At 47.6% G+C, this 19713-nt stretch overlaps 1 protein-coding gene and 1 pseudogene across 4 annotated transcripts in view; both read right to left on the bottom strand.

The window, feature by feature from the left end:
• Positions 1-2613: 2613 nt before the first annotated feature.
• Positions 2614-19713, bottom strand: part of ELMOD3 (ELMO domain containing 3) — a 65906-nt gene continuing 48806 nt past the window's right edge. For all 4 annotated transcript variants that reach the window (XM_007970033.3, XM_038007177.2, XM_038007178.2 and 1 more), the window contains 3 exons: positions 4541-4617; positions 4103-4230; positions 2614-3604 (listed from right to left, as the gene is read on the bottom strand). In XM_007970033.3, coding sequence (XP_007968224.3) covers positions 3420-3604; positions 4103-4230; positions 4541-4617 — 390 coding nt within the window. In that variant the 3' untranslated portion in view covers positions 2614-3419. The remainder of the gene's footprint in view (positions 3605-4102; positions 4231-4540; positions 4618-19713) is intronic.
• On the bottom strand, positions 15178-17885 carry LOC119627284 (macrophage-capping protein pseudogene; annotated as a pseudogene).

Below are 19713 nucleotides of genomic sequence, written 5' to 3'. Positions count from 1 at the left end.
GCCTTGGAGGCACCAGAGCTGCTTTGCATGACTGAGGAGTCCCAGCCAGGCCTGCAGGGACTGCTGTGAACCCAATAAGGAGGTGGTACAGTGCCAGGCCTCAGGATCACTTTCATCCAGGGGTTCAGTTCAGTCTCACATTCCCAACAGGGAGAAGGTTGTGGCGATGGGCTTGGGATGCAGCTCCATTTAAGCCAGTATTTCCTCAGATGCCCTAATAAAGCACTGCCAGGCGGCTTCAAGTGACATATGCTCGCCAGCATTGCTCGCTGAGCAAGAAAAGCTGTCCAGCTTTTCACAACTGTACCAAGCCTGGCTTATTACTTCGTAGGCACACTGCACTGCATGTTTGGCTGGTGAGCCCAGGGCCACTGCAGGGCTGTGCGAAAAGCACCAGGCTAGCATGGACAGTCTTCAGTCTGGTTCTTACCCTGCCTCTGTGATCCCAGGCAAGTTACTTTCCTTTGCTAGACCTTGGTTCATTCTCTTGTGTAATGAAGCGGTGGTTGGATGTCAGAGGCTAGAGAGCTGAATAGCAGGGAGAATGCAGTAGCCAAAAAGAGGTCCCATCTGAGAAGGCATGCGCGGGGGCCACGAGCAGGGTGTGAGTGAGCCTGTGTCAGCTCGGACCAGAGGCCATGAGGCTTGGCAAGGCTGCAACCACCCTGACTCACCCTCACCCCCAGGTCCTCTGGGCAATGTGGCTTCCAAGCTCTAGAAATTGGATTCTTTCATCCCAAAACAAAAATTCTGATCAATCGGCAAGTTGAACTTGCTGATTTTGTGCCAAGAACCAAAGATACCCCGGCCGGGTGCGGTGGCTCATGCCTGTAACACCAGCAGTTTGGGAGGGCAAGACGGGCGGATCATTTGTGATCAGGAGTTTGAGACCAGTCTGGCCAACATGGAAACCCCGTCTCTACTAAAAATACAAAAAAATTAGCCGGGCATGGTTGTGCATGCCTGTAATCTCAGCTACTTGGGAGGCTGAGGCAGGAGAATCGCTTGAACCCGGGAGGTAGAGGTTGCAGTGAGCCGAGATTGTACAAGTGCACTCCAGCCTGGGTGACAGAGACTCTGACTCAAAAAATAAAAGTAAAAAAGAAATGAGCTCCTCTGTGCATCTGCCTCCCTATCTTCTCCGCAGACTTCTCAGCCCTACTTGACAGTCTACATAAAGAGCAGGTGCCAGGGATGGTTTTTTAAAGGGGAGAGAATAAAGGTTGCACTACATTAGTGGTTCTGACAACCTTTGTAGAGGTAGGGAGTATTTTAATCCTCCTATGAAAGGCCTAGGCCCTTTCCCTATAAATATACACAGATTAAGATTTTTGTGGCTGGACACGGTGGCTCATACCTGTAATCTCTGCATTTTGGGAGGCAGAGGCAGGCAGAATGCCTGAGCTCTGGGGTTTGAGACCAGCGTGGGGAACATGGTGAAACCCCATCTCTACCAAAAATACAAAAATTAGCTGGGCATGGTGGCACACACCTGTAGTCCCAGCTACTCAGGAGGCTGAAGTGGGAGGATGGTTTGAGCCTGGGAGGTGGAGGTTGCAGTGAGCCGAGATCACGCCACTGCACTCCAGCCTGGGTGACAGAGTGAGATCCTGTTTAAAAAAAAAATAAAAAGGTTTTTGCATCTACTTTCAGAGGGTTCAGGTACCTCTCACCACCAGTTCATTAACAGAACTGTAAATTTAATATTATCAGACTACATCATTGCTAATGTTCCAGGGTCTGAAGCTGTGAGTACTCTGTCATCTGGGGGGCACTAAACAGGTGGGAGGTGGGAAGAAAGGACCCTGCAGAGGGAAGAATCACCCAACCTGATGCTCCAAAGTGGAGGCCGAGCTGCAGCTTTTCTCCCCTGCGTTCCAGCTCCTGCCATGCCATGCCCAGCAATCTCCCTGCCATCTTTGCTGGTTAGCTGAGGACCAGACTGGAAGTATTGTGAATGAAAGGGTTAGTTCAGGTCCGGCAGACAACACAAGGCAAACTATGGGGTTGGTTTGTTACCAGCCCCACCCTTGAGGCATTCTGCTGACAGCAGTCAGGAGTTCCCCTCCAGGCCTGGGTGGCCACCTCTCTTCCCCACCTCTATGATGGTTCCCCCCTGCAGTAGGTCAGACTTAAAGAGGCCTGCAGGGCTAGATAGTGGTCTTTCATAGCATTCCACATGAGGGAGTCCAGAGGACAGAAGGCAGCATAGTGGGGCTCTTACCTGCCCCCCACTCCCCAGCTCAGGTACCCTGGCCTGGAGGCTCTTTCAGGAAGGAACCAACACTGCTGGCCTTTCCTAGAAGCAGATGCAGGAAAAATGCTATGCGGATGCCCTTATACCAGTCAATCTGAACAAGAACTGGGCTACCTCATCCACTGGCTAGACCCTGCAAGGAGTCTTTGGGCGTGTAAGTATAGCAGAGGATGGACGTCCTATGAACTCAGCAGGGTTTGGCTGTAGCACGGCAACCTTCTGTCTCCTGGAGCCCATGACCAGGCTGGAACCTACCTATGCCTTCACCTTGGGTGTGCCTGGCTCTAACCAGGTCCTGGAACAACAGGACCACAGGATGGTGCAAGACTTGTCTTGGAAAAAAACACCTAAGATGCTTAATTGGAACAATTCCTTTATTTGAAAACTGCTGGTATGAATTTCCTCCTTCCCTCAATTAGGCCAGAAACCCATCATGGGGCGGGCACAGCCTCTACACAAGAAAGCCCTAGCTTGTGGGGGCTAGGATGGAGCAGCCATGAGAGACACCTAGCCAAATGTCCATTTTCCCATCATAAACAATGGAGCGGGGGTCAGGGGGAGAACAGAGTGGTAAGTGAATGGCCAGAAACTCTAGAGGGGGCCTGACACCCACCTGGTGAGGTACCTCCGTACCCCAGCCCCACTGAGGACCAGGCCCCTTGCTTGGATCATGCTGCCCCATCGGGTGCTGCCCCTGCCCTCTTCCTCTGAGTTCTAACAACACAGACACCAGTGCCTGGAAGCCCCGCCGCCGCCAGGGAGTTAGAATTCTGGCTGCCTCTACTTGGGAATCTCCTTCCATGTGTGGATCTGCAGAACATCCAGATGGGGCCATCCCACCTCATGATCCATTCACTCCCAGTGGGATACACTGGAACTCAACCTTGGAGACTGGAGCCCACAGATTAAGGCAGAATTCTCCTTGCTTTGGAGGCAGGTCTGCAGGGAGGGGGTGAAGTCTAGCTGCCCTCATGTCCCATCCCAGTGAGGGTACTTGGTTTTCCACAGCTAAGCCCAGGAGCTTCCTATATCCCGTCTGCTGAGACAGCAAGGGGTGCGGCCTGGCCAGCCTCCTGACATGGTTTCCACTGACCCTGTGAAAGCCCCTGCAGCTCAGTCTTTACACCTCCATCCATCTCGGAGTTCAGATCAGCCACATGCCTTAGGAAGAGTGAGGCTGCAGGTCACTCTTGCCTGTGAAGGTGAGATCTTTGAAGGGAGGGGCTTCTGGCCCACAGCACTTCTGTGCCCCCAACAAGGAGGCCTGTCCCTTTGACACTCTGGCCAAGTACAGCTCCAGGGTCTTCAGCAGCCGCCGTGGGCTCTTCTTGGCCAATACTTCCAAGTCTGCAACAGAGAGAATTGGGGAGCAGAAGGCTTGAGGGGGGTCTTGGTGACACAACAGTCAGGGCCTCAAGCCTAGCAGCTCTAGGGAGCACCCCCAACCCCTATCCCATGGAGAGAAAGGTGAAGGAGCCTCAGATGGAGAGATCACCAGAGAGGTAGCCCGGGGAGCCAGATACAGACACAGGGACCACGCACTCTACCTTGTCCAGACAACTGCAACTTTGAATAGTCCAACTATTGGACCCCAACTCCCAATTTTTGATCAGAATATATGCTCGTCATTAGTATAAGGCCAGAAAGGGGCAACAGTCAGGGCAGAGAAAGGAGAACTAGCAGGCTCCAGGGTGTGGGTGATGGAGATTTTGGTAAGCTAGAATTTGAGAAAGTGTGGATGGGGAAGAACTGCAGCTAAAACCAGTCTAGCAACCACCTTGGACTCTCTGAACCCGGGACACTGTGCACTCAGGAGCCTAGGCCTCCCCAGAAGAAAGAGCACACCTTTGAGGACAAAGCTGGAGTCTGAGATGGTCTTCCGCTGTGTCCTCCAGACATGTGCAAGGTGGAGGAATGTGGCGGCATAGAAGCTGTTCACCACGGGGATGACCTTCTGCTGCCGATTACACTCTCTGCAGGAAGAAGGTGGGGTGACCTGCTCAGCAGTGGATGAAGGCTGAGACCTGGGTGCCCTCCCACCCGCCCTCCCCATTTCCCCAGGGGAGCAAGCCCAAACCCAGGATGCCCCCACCATTCCCCAGGAGCCTGACATCTAAAGCCACGGGTGGGAGGAGAGATGTCCTGGGAAGACTGGTGCCTGGGGACTTTGTCCAGGCCCTCCAGGAGCCGGCAGGTGGAGTAGAGCTGGGGAAAATGAAGCCAGAGTGGGGATGAACCAGGCTTTGCTGGGTCACTCTAACCAGCTGGTGTTTGGGGACTCACCTGGAAAGACACTCCTCTCTCAAGGCCTGGATGGCGATGTGGGTGATGTTCACGGACATCAAACAGAAAGGGAATTGCTGGAATGGAGGGGGCGCCCAGTCAGCAGCAACTCCAGCTCTCACTGTGTTTCCTGTCATCTGCAGCCTGGTGTGGCTCGCAGGCAAGCACAGCCCCAGAGGCAACAGCTGATATTATTACTACTCTCACTTAATTTTCCCAATAATCTTCTTCCCATCTTACAGATGAGGAACTAAGGCTCAGTGACCTTAAGTAACTTTCCTAAGGCATGGGAACCAGGATACCAACTGAGGTTATTTGCTCCAGAGCTGGTGTTTATAACCCCCGTGCTAGCTCTCCAGCCTCTTCATCATCCATGAGCTCTCCTTGGCCTGCAGCAGACCCACCCCCTGGGCCCATATCACCTCCTGGCGTCAGGATGAAGACAGAAGAGAAGTTCAGTGCTCTAACTAGCCCTACAGGAAGAGACTTTAAAGTCTCTTCTCCCCTTCTCTGGGCTTCTGGTTGTCTGGCTGCTCACTCGCGCCTCATACTAAGGCAGACAGAGAAGACGCACATGGGTAGAAGGTCATCCTGACTTGCCGGCACACCCCGTTTCCTGATAACACAGAGGCCTGAGAACCGGCTGTGCAGGTCAGAAGCCGAGAGGAGGCAGCCTGAGTCCAGCAAGGGAGCTTCACCAGGACCGGCCTCAGAATCCCCTACGGGGGCAGCTTTAATGCTCTATGTTTAGTCAGGCAAGCTCCTTTCTTTAATAACAATGAAACCAAGCTTGCATAATCGCTGAATGGAAAGGGTCTTTTTTTTTTTCAGGGAACTTGCAGACATGACATGTTATTTTCCCCTGTTGCACATACACAAGGGCGCCAAGTGAGAGGAACACATAGACCAGTGCATTCTTTAGTACAGAACAAGAACCAAGATCTATTTATCCCACCTGCTTCCCAATTGAAGAAAAATCCATTACATTATAGTATAGAACTGTACTGCCCAGTATGGTGGCGACCAGCTGCATGCAGCTATTTAAATGAATTAAACATTAAAAACAAACACAAATTCGGCTCCTTAGTGGTACTAGCCACATTTCTAGTGCTCAGTAGTCATGTGTGCTTAGTGGCTGCTGTACTGGATGGTGCATTTCCACTATCTAGACCACTTCTGTCACTGCAGAAAGTTCTGGACAGTGTTGAACTGCAGAAGCTCTTCTGGCTCCACAGAGATTTTTCTCAGGGTCTTCCATGATACCTGAATTCCAGATCTTGGCCTGGCTACCTGGTAGCTGTGTGTCCTTGAGAAGGCCACCCAACCTCTGTGAAACTCAGCCTTCCCATCTCTCAAAATCAAAAAGGAAATAAACTTTGAGTGCTGTGCAGAAAAAAGTTAACACAGCAGGCCTGAGACTCCTTAGAGCCTGAGCCTTAGAAAATTCTTAGATCAGGCCATGGCTGACAGCTGAGAACTTGGATTTTGAGATGGTTCCCATCATTTCCTAACATTGTTCCTCAACTGCTCAGGCAAACAAGATAGTTTTTGCTGGCTGGGCCCAGGGCTCACAATCCAGCACTTTGGGATTACAGGCGGAAGGATCACTTGAGTCTAGGAGTTCAAGACCAGCCTGGGCAACATGGTGAGATCCTGTCTCTACAAAAACACATTTTTTTTTTTCAAAAAAGCAAACACAAAAAAGATACTTTATGCAGAACACCAGCTTTCCCTCTACGATTCTAGAATTTTGGTATGTGCTAGGCAGAGGATGCCTACATGACCAGTATGTCATGGTAAAAACCTTGAGTACAAGGTACCTCTAATGAGCTTCCCTGATTGGTGACATTTTACACGTGTTGACAATTTGGCAGTGGAAGAATGAAGTGCGTTCTGTCTGATTCCACTGGGAGAGGCCTCTTGGACATTAGCACCTGGTTTCCTACGGACTTTGTCCCATGCACTTCTTCCCTTTGCTGATTTTGCTTCCATTGTACTAAATCAGAACTGTTAAGTATAACTATAAGTAGAGTCCCTTGAGTCTCTTAGGAATCATTGAACCTAATGAATGCTTGGAAATCCAGCGTTAGTGCCACACTGGATAGAGTCAAGTCACTAATCATTACAACAACTCCATGAGACAGACTTTTTCTTTTTTTCTTTTTTTTTTTTTTAAGACAGTCTCGCTCTGTCGCCCAGGCTGGAGTGCAGTGGCAATCTCAGCTCACTGCAAGCTCCGCCTCCCGGGTTCACGCCATTCTCCTGCCTCAGCCTCCCGAGTAGCTGGGACTACAGGCGCCCGCCACCTCGCCCGGCTAGTTTTTTGTATTTTTTAGTAGAGACGGGGTTTCAGGTGTTAGCCAGGATGGTCTCGATCTCCTGACCTCGTGATCCGCCTGTCTCGGCCTCCCAAAGTGCTGGGATTACAGGCTTGAGCCACCGCACCCGGCCCTTTTTTTTTTTTTGAGATGGAGTCTTGCTCTGTTGCCCAGGCTGGAGTGCAGTGCAGTGGCGTGATCTCAGTTCACTGCAACCTCTGTCTCCTGGGCTCAAGGGATTCTCCTACCTCAGCCTCCCAAATAGCTGGGACTATAGGCACGTGCCACCACGCCTGGCTAACTTTGTATTTTCAGTAGAGACAGGGTTTCACCATGTTGGTCAAGCTGGTCTCAAACTCCTGACCTCAAGTGATCCTCCTGCCTCGGCCTCCCAAAGTGCTGGGACTACAGGCATCAGCCACCGCACCTGGCCTTATGAGATAGATTTTGTCAACAGTTAACATTTTATCCCACTACCCACCTCACAGAGTTGCCGTGAGCATTACTTAAGATCACATGTGCAAAATACTAGGCACTGCACCTGGCCCAAGTAGGTATTAACAAATGTTCATCAGTATTATCCTTGCCTCAACATGGGTAGCTGAGAACAGCATTGGTGCTGACCTTCATGTACACCTCTGTACCTTCACGTATTGCCTATTTAATGATCATATATACTTGCATAATATCATCCCTTCCCTTGATTTTTTTCAATCTAAAAATAAATATGAGAAGAACAGTATAGTAACAACATTATTAACAGAGGACCTGGACTTAATGTTCATCCATTCTCAGGAACATTTTTTTTTTTTTTTTAAGACGGAGTTTCACTCTTGTTACTCAGGCTGGAGTGCAATGGCACGATCTTGGTTCACCACAACCTCTGCCTCCCAGATTCAAGCAATTCTCCTGCCTCAGCCTCCTGAGTAGCTGGAATTACAGGCGTGTGCCACCATGCTTGGCTAATTTTGTATTTTTAGTAGAGACGAGGTTTCTCCATGTTGATCTGTTGATTAGGCTGGTCTCAAACTCCCGACCTCAGGTGATCTGCCTGCCTCGGCCTCCCAAAGTGCTGGGATTACAGGCGTGAGCCACCATACCCAGCCTGGGAACATTCTTAAAAAGCCCGCTTATTGGCCAGGCGTGGTGGCTCACGCCTGTAATCCCAGCAATCTGGGAGGCTGAGGTGGGCGCATCACTTGAGGTCAGGAGTACAAGACTAGCCTGGCCAACATGGTGAAACCCCGTCTCTCCTAAAAACACAAAAGTTAGCTAGGTGTAGTGGTGGGCACTTGTAATCCCAGCTACTTGGGAGACTGAGGCAGAAGAATTGCTTGAACTCAGGAGGCGGAGGTTGCAGTGAGCTGAGATCGTGCCACTGCACTCCAGCCTGGTGACAGAGTGAGACTCCAACTCAAAAAAAAAAAAAAAAAAAAAAAAAAAAGCCTACTTATCAAAAAACGGTAAAAACTTGGATTTCAGATCTACATGTCTCCTTTCCTTCAGAAGTTCCCTCAGACCTAAGAAGCATTGTTTAGAGCTAAAATACTGCACTGAGGCTGTGATTAGGAAACTGACTAAAACACAACAGAGGAACTCAGACCTGGACATTTTTGTGCCTCCATTTACAATTTCATTTATCCTCATGCCTCACATTTGGGCTTAGAAACCTTTGTCTGCTGAAGCAGGAAGACCAGAGCATCTTTTGTGGCTACTGCTGACCTGGCCCCAACCCTGAAGATTCCAATTGAGTGGTTCTGATGGGGAAAGTCTAAGCATCTGCACTCCCACTGCTATGTGACCCTTCAGGGTGTGCTGCTGGCTGGGAATCAATGCTGTACAGAGCCCACCGCCACCGCCAGGCCAGGAGACAGGGCTAGGCCCAGCTTCACCACGCACGAGCTATGGCTTTGTTCAGAAACATTTGGACTCTCTTACCCGCACATTCCTCTGCTGCAAGGGGAGATTGATGAGGCTCATCTCTGCCCTGCCTCTCTCACAGGATGGGCGTGTTGATGGAATGGAGTGATGGAAACTGCTTAGAAAACTATACAAATTGTTGTCTGTAAGTAAGCATTATTTGTGTGTGTGTGTGTGTGTGTGTGTTTTGAGACGGAGTCCCACTCCGTCGCCTAGGCTGGAGTGCAGTGGTGTGAACTTGGCTCACTGCAACCTCCGCTTCCCAGGTTCAAGGGATTCTCATGCCTCAGCCTCCGGGGTAGCTGGGATTACAGGCATGCGCCAGCAACCCAGCCAAACTTTTGTATTTTTATTAGAGACTGGGTTTCGCCATGTTGCCCAGGCTGGCCTCAAACTCCTGACCTCAAGTGATCCGCCTGCCTTAGCCTCCCAAAGTACTAGGATTATAGGCGTGAGCCACCGTGCCCAGCCAGTAAGCATCATTATAAAGTGCTTCCTGGCCTGCCAGCAGGGAACCCGATACATGGTGCCTCTCTCAGTGCGACTGTGCTGTAGCGCTACTCTTAGGACAGCGTGGCTGAAGCACTTCCATACCACTGGGATGGATGGGAGTCTGGGAGTCTGGGAGTCCCCCTAGCGTTTGCAATTTGGGACAATTCTCCTTTAACAGGTTGTCCCATGGGTACCTAAAACTTCAACTCTCTCCTTAGGAGAGCACGAGACTGGCTGCTGGTAGGACTATATCCCCCAGTTGGTATTCTGATCTTATAGATTCTCTCTTGGAAAACTCTTTGTTTTCAAGATTCATGAGTGTTGCCGGTCAAGTTAAAATTTATTTATTTATTTATTTATTTATTTATTTATTTATTCATGAGACAGAGTCTTGCTCTGCTGCCCTGGCTGGAGCGCAGTGGCATGATCTCAGGTCACTGCAACCTCCGCCTCCTGGGTTCAAGCTATGCTTCTGCCTCAGCCTCCCGAGTAACTGGGATTACAGGTGCCTGCCACCATGCCCAGCTAATTTTTGTATTTTTAGTAGAGACAGGGTTTCACCATGTTGGTCAGGCTGGTCTTGAATTCCTGACCTCAGGTGATCCACCCGCCTCGGCCTCCCAAAGTGCTGGGATTACAGGCGTGAGCCACCGCACTCAGCCAGCTCTAACCTCTTAACAAAATTTTTTTTTCGAGACAGAGTCTGGCTCTGTTGCCCAGGCTGGAGTGCAGTGGAGCGATCTTGGCTCACTGCAACCTCTGCCTCCTGGGTTCAAATGATTCTCCTGCCTCAGCCTGGAGTAGCTGGGATTTCAGGCATGGGCCACCACACCTGCCTAATTTTTGTATTCTTAGTAGAGATGGGGTTTCACCATGTTGGCCAGGTTGGTCTCTAACTCCTGACCTCAGATGATCTGTCTGCCTTGGCCTCCCAAAGTGCTGGGATTACAGGTGTGAGCCACTGTGCCCAGCCCTCTTAACAAATTTTTAAGTATATGATACATTATTGTTGACTTTACCGCTATTGCTTTTCTTTTTCTTTTTTTTTTTTGAGACAGAGTCTCGCCCTGTCACCCAGGTTGCAGTACTGTGGCGTGATCTCTGCTCACTGCAACCTCTGCCTCCCGGGTTCAAGCGATTCTCCTGCCCCAGCCTCCCGAGTAGCTGGGATTACAGGCATGCACCTCCACGCCCAGCTAACTTTGGTATTTTTAGTAGAGACGGGGTTTCACCATGTTGGTCAGGTTGGTCTTGAACTCCTGACCTCGTGATCCACCTGCCTCAGCCTCCCAAAGTGCTGGGATAACAGGCGTGACCCACTGCACCCGGCCTGCTATTGTTTCTTATTGTCTGACATGGAGTAAATAAAAGTCTCTGATGAATTCCTCAAAGGCCAGCAGGCGAAGGGATAAGAGACAGGTGAGAGTGGCCAGTCTAGGTGTGTGAAGACTGAAGTATGCAGGATCTCCTCTCTCATCTTGCTGTTCCCTCTGCCTGGACGCTCTTTCCTGACATCTGAGTGACTTGCTCCCTCACCTCATTCAAGCCCTTCTTTGAAAACAAATGGGGGATTCTGAGCCGGCAATATACCGTGGTTTCTACCATGGTTTCCATATTTCTGCAGGCAGGTCTTAAAAGAGAGTCTTCATAAGCCACAAGAAGGAGAACTGAGGTCAGAGATGACTGATCTCTGAGACTTCGAGACTGATCTCAGCTGGAGGATTCTGAGGAAGCCATTTCCCGTCTGGTCTCTGTTTTCTTACCTCTAAAATGAGAGGGCTGGACCAGTGATAGCTAAGATACTCCTCAACCTCTGGGCATCTGATACAACAAAGCAATGTCCCTCCAAGAGACCACACCGTTTCATAAGCTAACAACCACAGTTCTCAAACTTGACCCAGATATTCCCTTCCTGAATCATGAAGACCAGAGAATATGCCTACTTCCTCAGTTTGTGAGGTCCCAGTATATCTCCAGACCAGATACTCACGAAGGCCCACTCTGGTCCCCTTCAATGTGTCCCGGAATAGACAGGCATATGGGAAGCCTTGAGATTTAATGGGTGTTTCTTCTAAAAAGATAGAGCTATTCAGTACAAGTTAGAAATGAAAAACTGCTTGGGTGGCAGGAACTGTATGAGTATTTGTTTTGCATAGAAAATGTTTCAGATTCAAGAACGGATCCACCTTACTGATGCTTGTGAGTGTGTGTGTGCGTGTGTGTGAATGTGTGTGTGTGTGTAAGCAGATATGTATTCAACTGATTTAAAAAACACGAGATAGTGCCTAATGTGCCTGGCGCTTTACATTGTTTATCTACAACCTGGGACGCCTCTGTGAGGTTGAAATTATTTTCACATGTTATAAGAGAGGAAGCTAAAGTGTTTCTTTGTGGTTTTTTGTTTTTTGTTTTTTTCTGAGACGGAGTCTTGCTCTGTCGCCAGGGTGGGGTGCAGTGGCATAATCCCGGCTCACTGCAATCTCTGCCTCCTGAGTTCAACCGATTCTCCTGCCTCAGCCTCCTGAGCAACTGAGATTACAGGCACACGCCACCATGCCAGGCTAATTTTTGTATTTTTAGTTGAGACAGGGTTTCACCATATTGGCCAGTATAGTCTTGATCTCTTGACCTTGTGATCCACCCGCCTTGGCCTCCCAAAGTGCTGGGATTACAGGCGTGAGCCACTGCGCCCAGCCTGTTTGTGTTTTTTTTGATACAGGGTCTCCCTCTGTCCTGCTGTTGCCCAGATTGGCCTGAAACTCCTGGGTTCAAGTGATCCTCCTGCCTCTGCCCAAAATGCTGGGATTACAGGCGTGAGCCACCACACCCAGCCCTTTTTTTTTTTCTTAAACTCACATCCAGTCCATTAGAAAAACACGCTGGCTCTACTCTCTTAAGCCCATATACTCGACATTCTACAACCAGAATCTGACCACTTTGCACCAACACCTCTGAAAATAATGCTGGTCCAAACGAGTATCATCTCTAACTTATTACAACAGCCCTCACTGGAAATTATTCTTAACTTAGCAGTTGGTAGGATCCATTAAAAAAAAAAAAAAAAAGGCAAGTTGGATTGTGTCACTCTGCTGCTCAAAGCCCTGCAGTGGCTCCTCATTTTACCCAGCATAAAACCTAGAGTCTAGAGTCCTTTTCATAGCCTGCTAGGTCCTGCACCCTCTGGCCCATCAGCTCTATGACTGCCTCTCCTACTGCCCTTCCTGTGTTCTTTCCACTCCAGGTGGCTTCCCTACTACTCATTACCTATGCTAGACACATTCCTTTCTTGAGTCCTTAGTTCTAGCTAATCCCTCTGCCTGGTGTGTTCTTCTCCCAGATATCAGCTTGGCTAACATTCCCACCTCCAAGGTTTGGTTTAAGTCTCACCCTCTCATGACAGCTACCCTGACCACCCTATAAAAATACTGTAACCACCTCTCCACATTCCGTCAACTCTATCTTATTTATTTTTTCCTTAGTACTTATTATCTTGTAGGGCACTCTATAACGTATTGCTATACTGAGCTTATGGTCATCTCTGCTGGAAGAATCTTGTTTTATTTACCGACTGATGTATCCCAAGCACCAAGAAGAATAACTAGCACCAAGGGATGTTGAAAAAATCTTCATTCAGTGAATGAATGAATCCTAGGTCCCATGAATATGGGATAGACAGATGGCAGGAAACAGGTCAAATTTGTTTTCTAAAATGGAGAGACTATTAAAAAATAAAATTAGCTGGGTATGGTACCACACACCTGTAGTCCCAGCTACTTGGGAGGCTGAGGTGGGAGGACTGCTTGAGCCTGGGAGGTCGAGGTTGCAGTGAGCTATGATTGTGCCCCTGCATTCCAGCCTGGGTGACAGGATGAGAATCTGTCTCAAAAAATAAAAATAAAAATAAGATGGAGGGATTGCCACCTTTTGCTACTTGAGAAAACTATAAAACCCAACACCAGAGGGCAGGTCCAGACAGAGACAGAGGAGCTACCAAAGCACCTCTGGCCTGTTGGTAAGCCTGTGGCTCACATGATTCATGGAGGTCCATCTCCTCCTCTTGGACACGTGAAGGCCAACTCTTCTCTTTCAGGGCCAAGGGACGCTACCCCTGTGCAACGGATTTCCTCAGGGAGGGCAAAGAGTTGAAACAGCAACATCACAGCTGTGCTTGCTACTTTTGTACATTGTCTCTAATTTTCCCAGTGAGCCAGCTGAAGTTTCTATTGTGAAAAGAAAATACCTTGGGTTCCCCAAATCACTAAGCTAAAGGGAAATGTCAAGCTGGAAACTGCTTAGTATAAACCTGCCTCCCATTCTATTCAAAGTCACTGAGATAAATTATTATAAATTAAAGTATCTCACTGAGATAAATGCATATCCCACTGCCTCCTTTGGAAAGGCTAATCAGATGCTCAAAAGAACACAACATTTGTCTCTTATCTACCTATGACCTGGAAACCCCCTCCCTGCTTCCGGTTCATCCCACTTTTGCTTCCAGTCCTCCCACCTTTCCGGAGGAACCAATGCTCATTTTACAGTTTTAATTGATGTCTCACATCTTCCTAAAACTGTAAAACCAAGCTGTGCTCTGATGACCTTAGGCACATGTCATCAGCACCTCCTGAGGCTGTGTCACAGCCGTGCATTTTCAACCTTGGAAAAATAAACTTTCTAAATTAACTGAGACCTGTCTCAGATTTTCAAGGTTCACATTTTGGTAACTATGGATGGATTCTGAGTGGAGATGTCCCTGACCTTTGACAAATCTCCTATCAGTGCTTGGTACCAGTATGAGCTAATTTTATGGCTCAAACCAATACAACAATTTGCTGAGGAGGGTCTGAGAACACCCCCTCCAGAGAATCCCTGATTTCCCCAAATTTGGTGAAGATCTTTGGCTGGGTGCGGTGGCTCACACCTATAATCCCAACACTTTGGGAGGCCAAAACAGATGGATCACCTGAGGTCAGGAGTTCAAGACCAGCCTGACTAATATGGTGAAACTCTGTCTTTACTAAAAATACAAAAAATTAGCCAGGTGTGGTGGCGGGCACCTGTTTAACCCCAGCTACTCAGGAGACTGAGGCAGGAGACTTGCTTGAACCCGGGAGGTGGAGGTTGCAGTGAACCAAGATTGCGCCACTGCACTCAGCCTGGGTGGCAGAGTGAAACTCCATCTCAAAACAAACAAACAAGATCTAAAGTTTATTTTGTTGTACAACTCCTCTTTTTACTTGGAGTTTTACTTGCTTTTAACAAGGAAGGCAAGATTTCCTATTTCGATGACAATGGAAGGCAGGTAACTCCTTTCTGGAGTTTGAGCTCACTTCTAACAGGGAAGATGAGCTGGGTTTTTTTGTTTTTGTTTTTGCTTTTTTCCTGCTTCTAGGGTGGTAGACAGCAGTCTACAGCCTGAGACCCATCCCTAGATAAGTAACTGAATTATCTTGTTTTTAAATTAAGGTTATTACATCCATGTATCTTTCTGTATGTGCTTTTAAGGTACTGGCCGGATGTGGTGGCCCACACCTGTAATCCCAGCACTTTGGGAGGCCAAGGTGGGTGGGTCACCTGAGGTCAGGAGTTCGAGACCAGCCTGATCAACATAGTGAAACCCCATCTCTACTAAAAATACAAAAATTAGATGGACACGGTGGTGCGCACCTGTAGTCCCAGCTACTCGGGATGCTGAGGCAGGAGAATCATTTGAACTGGGGAGGTGGAGGTTTCAGTGAGCAAAGATCACGTACTGCGCTCCAGCCTGGGTGACAAAAATGAGGCTCTGTTTCAAAAAAAAAAAAAAAAAAAAGTCCTTGCGACATTGAGTTACAGGGTTTTAACTCCTGGGTCTAAAAAAGAACACCATGTCCTGTCAAATCTTTTTTTTTTTTTTTGCAGGAAAAGAGCTGGGAAAGCACTTGTCTCCTTTATTGAACACCTGCAGGGGACACCTCTGCACTGACTAGGCAGCCAGAGAAGCAAGTAGGCAGGCGGTGGGGGGCAGAGAAGCATGGGGCAGGAAGACGCCCACCCTCATTTCCAGTCCTTGAAAAATTGCTTGAAGATGGGACTCTCACGGCCCTGGGGCAGAATCTCCACCTGGGTGTTCAGGGCGTACTGCATGCGCGAGATGAAGCCCTCGGCCACTTGCAGGGCTGCCTGCCGCTCCTTCTCATTCGCTTTTCGCCCCTTCCAGATATAGATCTTGCCACAGAGTCCGTTGTCCAGCACGAAGCAGTCATCAGATATCAGCAGTTCAAGGGCAAAGGGGCTGGAGTCAGCCACCTTGGTCAGGTTCATCTGTCCAGTGGCATCAGAGACCTTATACAGAGCTGCGGCCTGGGCATTTGCCTTGTCAGCTGTGAGGTCTGCCTCGGGGTTGCCCTCCTTCAGAGCAGGCTTGGGGCCCAGGACCTGGATCATCTCAGCAGGCTCCTCCCCATCAGTGACAATCTCCACCTGGGCCTTGCCCTGTCGCTCACTGTCCCGGATGGCCAGGGCCAGGTCCCTCGCCTTGTTGCGTTCCAGGATGTTGGACTTTCCACCACACCAGGCGAAGATGTTCTGGCCCAGGTCCAGGATGAAGCAGTCCCCAGTGCTGAAGCTGTCACAGTTCAGTGCCCGCTTGGTGGCACGGATGTTCTTCTTCCCCTTCACCTGGTAGAGTTTCTTGATGGCAGCTGGGGCTCCTATGGAGGTCTTGTGAAATGCTGACTCCACACCACCTTCCTGGTACTTGAGGCCTCGTGGGAAGTAGCTCATGAAGAGGTCGGACTCATTGCCCTGCACCTCGCGGTGCTGCACAGGCCGCTCTCCCAGCAGCGTGTTGAGGTGCACAGCCAGCACGGCACAGGCCCCCTGCTCATCCCGGGATGACTGCTGATCTATCCACAGGTGCAGATGGGAAACCTCTTCTGGGCCATTGTGCAGCACTAGGTAGGAGTCCCCCGAGAAGAAGATGCCCTGGTTCTCTCGTGCCACGGGCACTGGCTTCAGCTTCTCCACCCGCCACACATGCAGGCCTGGATCCTGCACTGAGCCTGGGAATGGAGAGCCACTCTGGGGAATGGCTGTGTACATGCTGTCTTCAGATCTGCCAACACCTTGCTCTGGGGCTCGGACGCTGTCTCGTCAAATCTTTTTTTTTTTTTTTTTGAGATAGAGTCTTGCTCTGTCGCCCAGGCTGGAGTGCAGTGGCGTGATCTTGGCCCACTACAAGCTCCACCTCCTGGGTTCATGCCATTCCCCTGCCTCAGCCAAGTAGCTGGGACTACAGGCACCTGCCACCACACCCGGCTAATTTTTTGTATTTTTAGTTAGAGATGGGGTTCACCATGTTAGGCAGTATGGTCTCGATCTCCTGACCTCGTGATCTGCCCGCCTCGCCTCCCAAAGTGCTAGGATTACATGCGTGAGCCACCGCACCCAGCCCTATGCCTTGCCAAATCTTAAACATTGACAGCAATTAAAGCCTCATCTTCAGGCCTGGTAGAAGATGCCAATCAGGATAAACTGCATCCCTAAGACACAGGGCCAGAAATTAAAGCTACTCAACTCCTCAAGGCCCAGGGACTCTTGCAGAAGAGGTGGGTGCATGAGATTGTAAGAGCTGATTTTTGAAAGATAAAATAGGTAAAGTTTCTTTATAAATTAATCATGAATGTCAAAGGTACACTGATGCAAAAGCAGCACGTGACCCCCTGTGTCAAATTAACAAGATTTTCTTGAAGCATTAAGCAACTCCTTAAGAAAGGTTATAAAGGTTATAAAAGGCTTATGGAAGTTATATCTTATGGTCAAGATTAAAATTTTATAGATTGTTTATAAAATTTTGAAAAACAAATTTAATTGGCTTCATGCTGTTTTTATTAGGGCTTATTGATTGAAAAATCAAGTCTCTACTCTCAAGGAATGGATATTTTCACCTTCTTTTTGAAATCCTTGAGTTATCGCTTTGGTTAAAAGAATGACTTATTTTACAATGTCCTGCGATCCTATTTTGTGATATCAAGTTTTAAACCTTTAATATTTGACAAACTTTCCAAAATCAAATCATAAATTATGTCTTTTTCTGACCTGATTAATCCTTTAAGATGTAAGTCTCCATAATGTCCAAAAATGACATAATTTGGCTTATTTTGTATAAAAATTGTATTTGGTATAAAAATTATATAATGTTAAATATGAAATGGTTTATTATTTTCTTTGGGCTGTATTTGTATAAATATGTTATTGGTATGTGTTCTAAAATTATGGGAAACTCCTATAATTCTGATATAACTTAGTGGATATTGTCAGTAATAATTATAACTGTTATGCTAAATTGTTGTGTGCCACAGAGGTAACACATTTTCTTATGAACTGTGTCATTGATGGCTTCCCTAAAACTTTGTCATCCACAGACAATTGTTGTGTTGCTTGGTCCTCTTTAGAAGGTGGTTTTATAATCAGCTGTAATAGGCCGGGCATGGTGGCTCATGCCTGTAATCTCAGCACTTTGGGAGGCTGAGGCAAGCATATCACTTGAGGTCAGGAGTTCAAGACCAGCCTAGCCAACATGGCAAAACCCTGTCTCTACTAATAATACAAAAATTAACTGGGTGTGGTGGCAGGTGCCTGTAATCCCAGCTACTTGGGAGGCTGAGCAGTAGAATCGCTTGAACCTGGTAGGTGGAGGTTGCCATGAGCCAAGATTGCACCACTGCACTTCATCTTGCGCGACAGAGCAAGACTAGTCTAAAAATAAATGAATAATAATCATCATCTATAAAACTCTAACAGGGGCTCTTGAATGCAGGTTTCTGATAACTTTGAAGACTGTGACATAAGAATAGAGGATAAACTTTCAGACTCATGGAGAGCTCAAATGCTCATGAATATCAAAGCAGAACAGGAATTAACTGCATGGACTGAAATAATTTTTTTGGCTTTTTGCTTAAAACATTGCTGATCCTTTGTTTTGTTTTTCAGAGTCTTCAAACTTTTCTTTTGAGCTATTGACAGCTTTTAACAATTTAGTATATTCCTATGACCAAAATTTGGAACATATTTGTTTCTCTCTATCTGATTTCTCCAGGATTTGGAAACTATTTGTGAGTACTCTTAATTTATGGCAATATAGTTATTTGCATAAGCACAATAAGAATCTGTTTTCACTGGTAACAGGACACAACTGGAGAAACTGATTATTTTACCAAGGCTTTGACTGGAACCGTGTTCTTTCTTTCAAGGAATCAAACTTGATTTATGGAGCCAATAAAGCCCTTGGGAAACTGGCCTCATATTTTGTGTACACAGTCCCTGAACAGGGTTTCTGACTTGTGTTAAGAAAAGAATGTTACTTTACGACAGGCCCAGGAGCCCCAGGTTTATCTTGGAACCTCAAGAGGAGAGGAAATTCACCCAACTCATAGATATTTGATGGTACAAATCCATGGCAAGGCTTGGCTTTAAAAAAGTCTTGCCTGAGATTCCTTCTAAATAACAAAGTCCCATCAAAGTCAATGTTTTAAAAAAGCCTATGTGAAAAATAATTATTCTTGCTGTATTTTATACAAATAATCTGGCCAAGTATTATAAAGCAAATCGTTCCTACCATGATTTGTCTTTAGTAAAAACAGGAAACTGGAGAAAGAAAAATTATGTTTTAAAAACTATAGTACACCTGTCATGAGATCCTAGCATTGCCTAATGTTTTTCAATTTTAATAATTTTCTACAGTTTGTGCTGAATTCTAATTTTCCTTGGCTACAAGCCTTCAAAATAATGTTTTTGGCCGGGCACGGTGGCTCACATCTGTAATCCCAGCACTCTGGGAGGCTGAGGTGGGTGGATCAGAGGTCAGGAGTTTGAAACCAGCCTGACCAACATGGTGAAACCCCGTCTCTACTAAAAATACAAAAATTAGCTGGGTATGGTGGCGTGTGCCTGTAATCCCAACTACTCAGGAGGCTGAGGCAGGAGAATCGCTTGAACCTGGAAGGCAAAGGTTGCAGTGTGCATGATCGCGCCACTGCACTCCAGCCTGGGCAACAGGACAGAGCGAGACTCTGTCTCCAAAAAAACAAAACAAAACAAAATAATGTTTTCAATTTCTTTGCCTCCTTTTTTTTTCCATTTTCCTAATTTGGAGTTACTGAAAACTAAGCCGTGCTTTCTTGCAGCCCTGCAAACTGAAGCCAGACAACTTCAGAAGAAAATAACAGCAACCTATTTACACACATAAGCCACTTTCATACCTGCTTACTGATATATAGACTTCAGAGTAATGTGTCCTATATTGATTTTCTAGGATTGTTCTTTTGTTTGTTGTTTTCTCCCTTTCTCCCGTATTTTCTCTTCATAGGACATGAGACTTCACAACTTTCCAAAAATGAACTTTCCTAATAACTCAGAACCTATCCGTCTAGGAATAAACCATCCTAGCTATAAGAGATCAGATGA

Source organism: Chlorocebus sabaeus, chromosome 14 (assembly GCF_047675955.1).
Source record: "Chlorocebus sabaeus isolate Y175 chromosome 14, mChlSab1.0.hap1, whole genome shotgun sequence".
Classification (NCBI taxonomy): Eukaryota; Metazoa; Chordata; class Mammalia; order Primates; family Cercopithecidae; genus Chlorocebus; species Chlorocebus sabaeus.
This window is presented reverse-complemented; position numbering and strand designations above follow the sequence as displayed.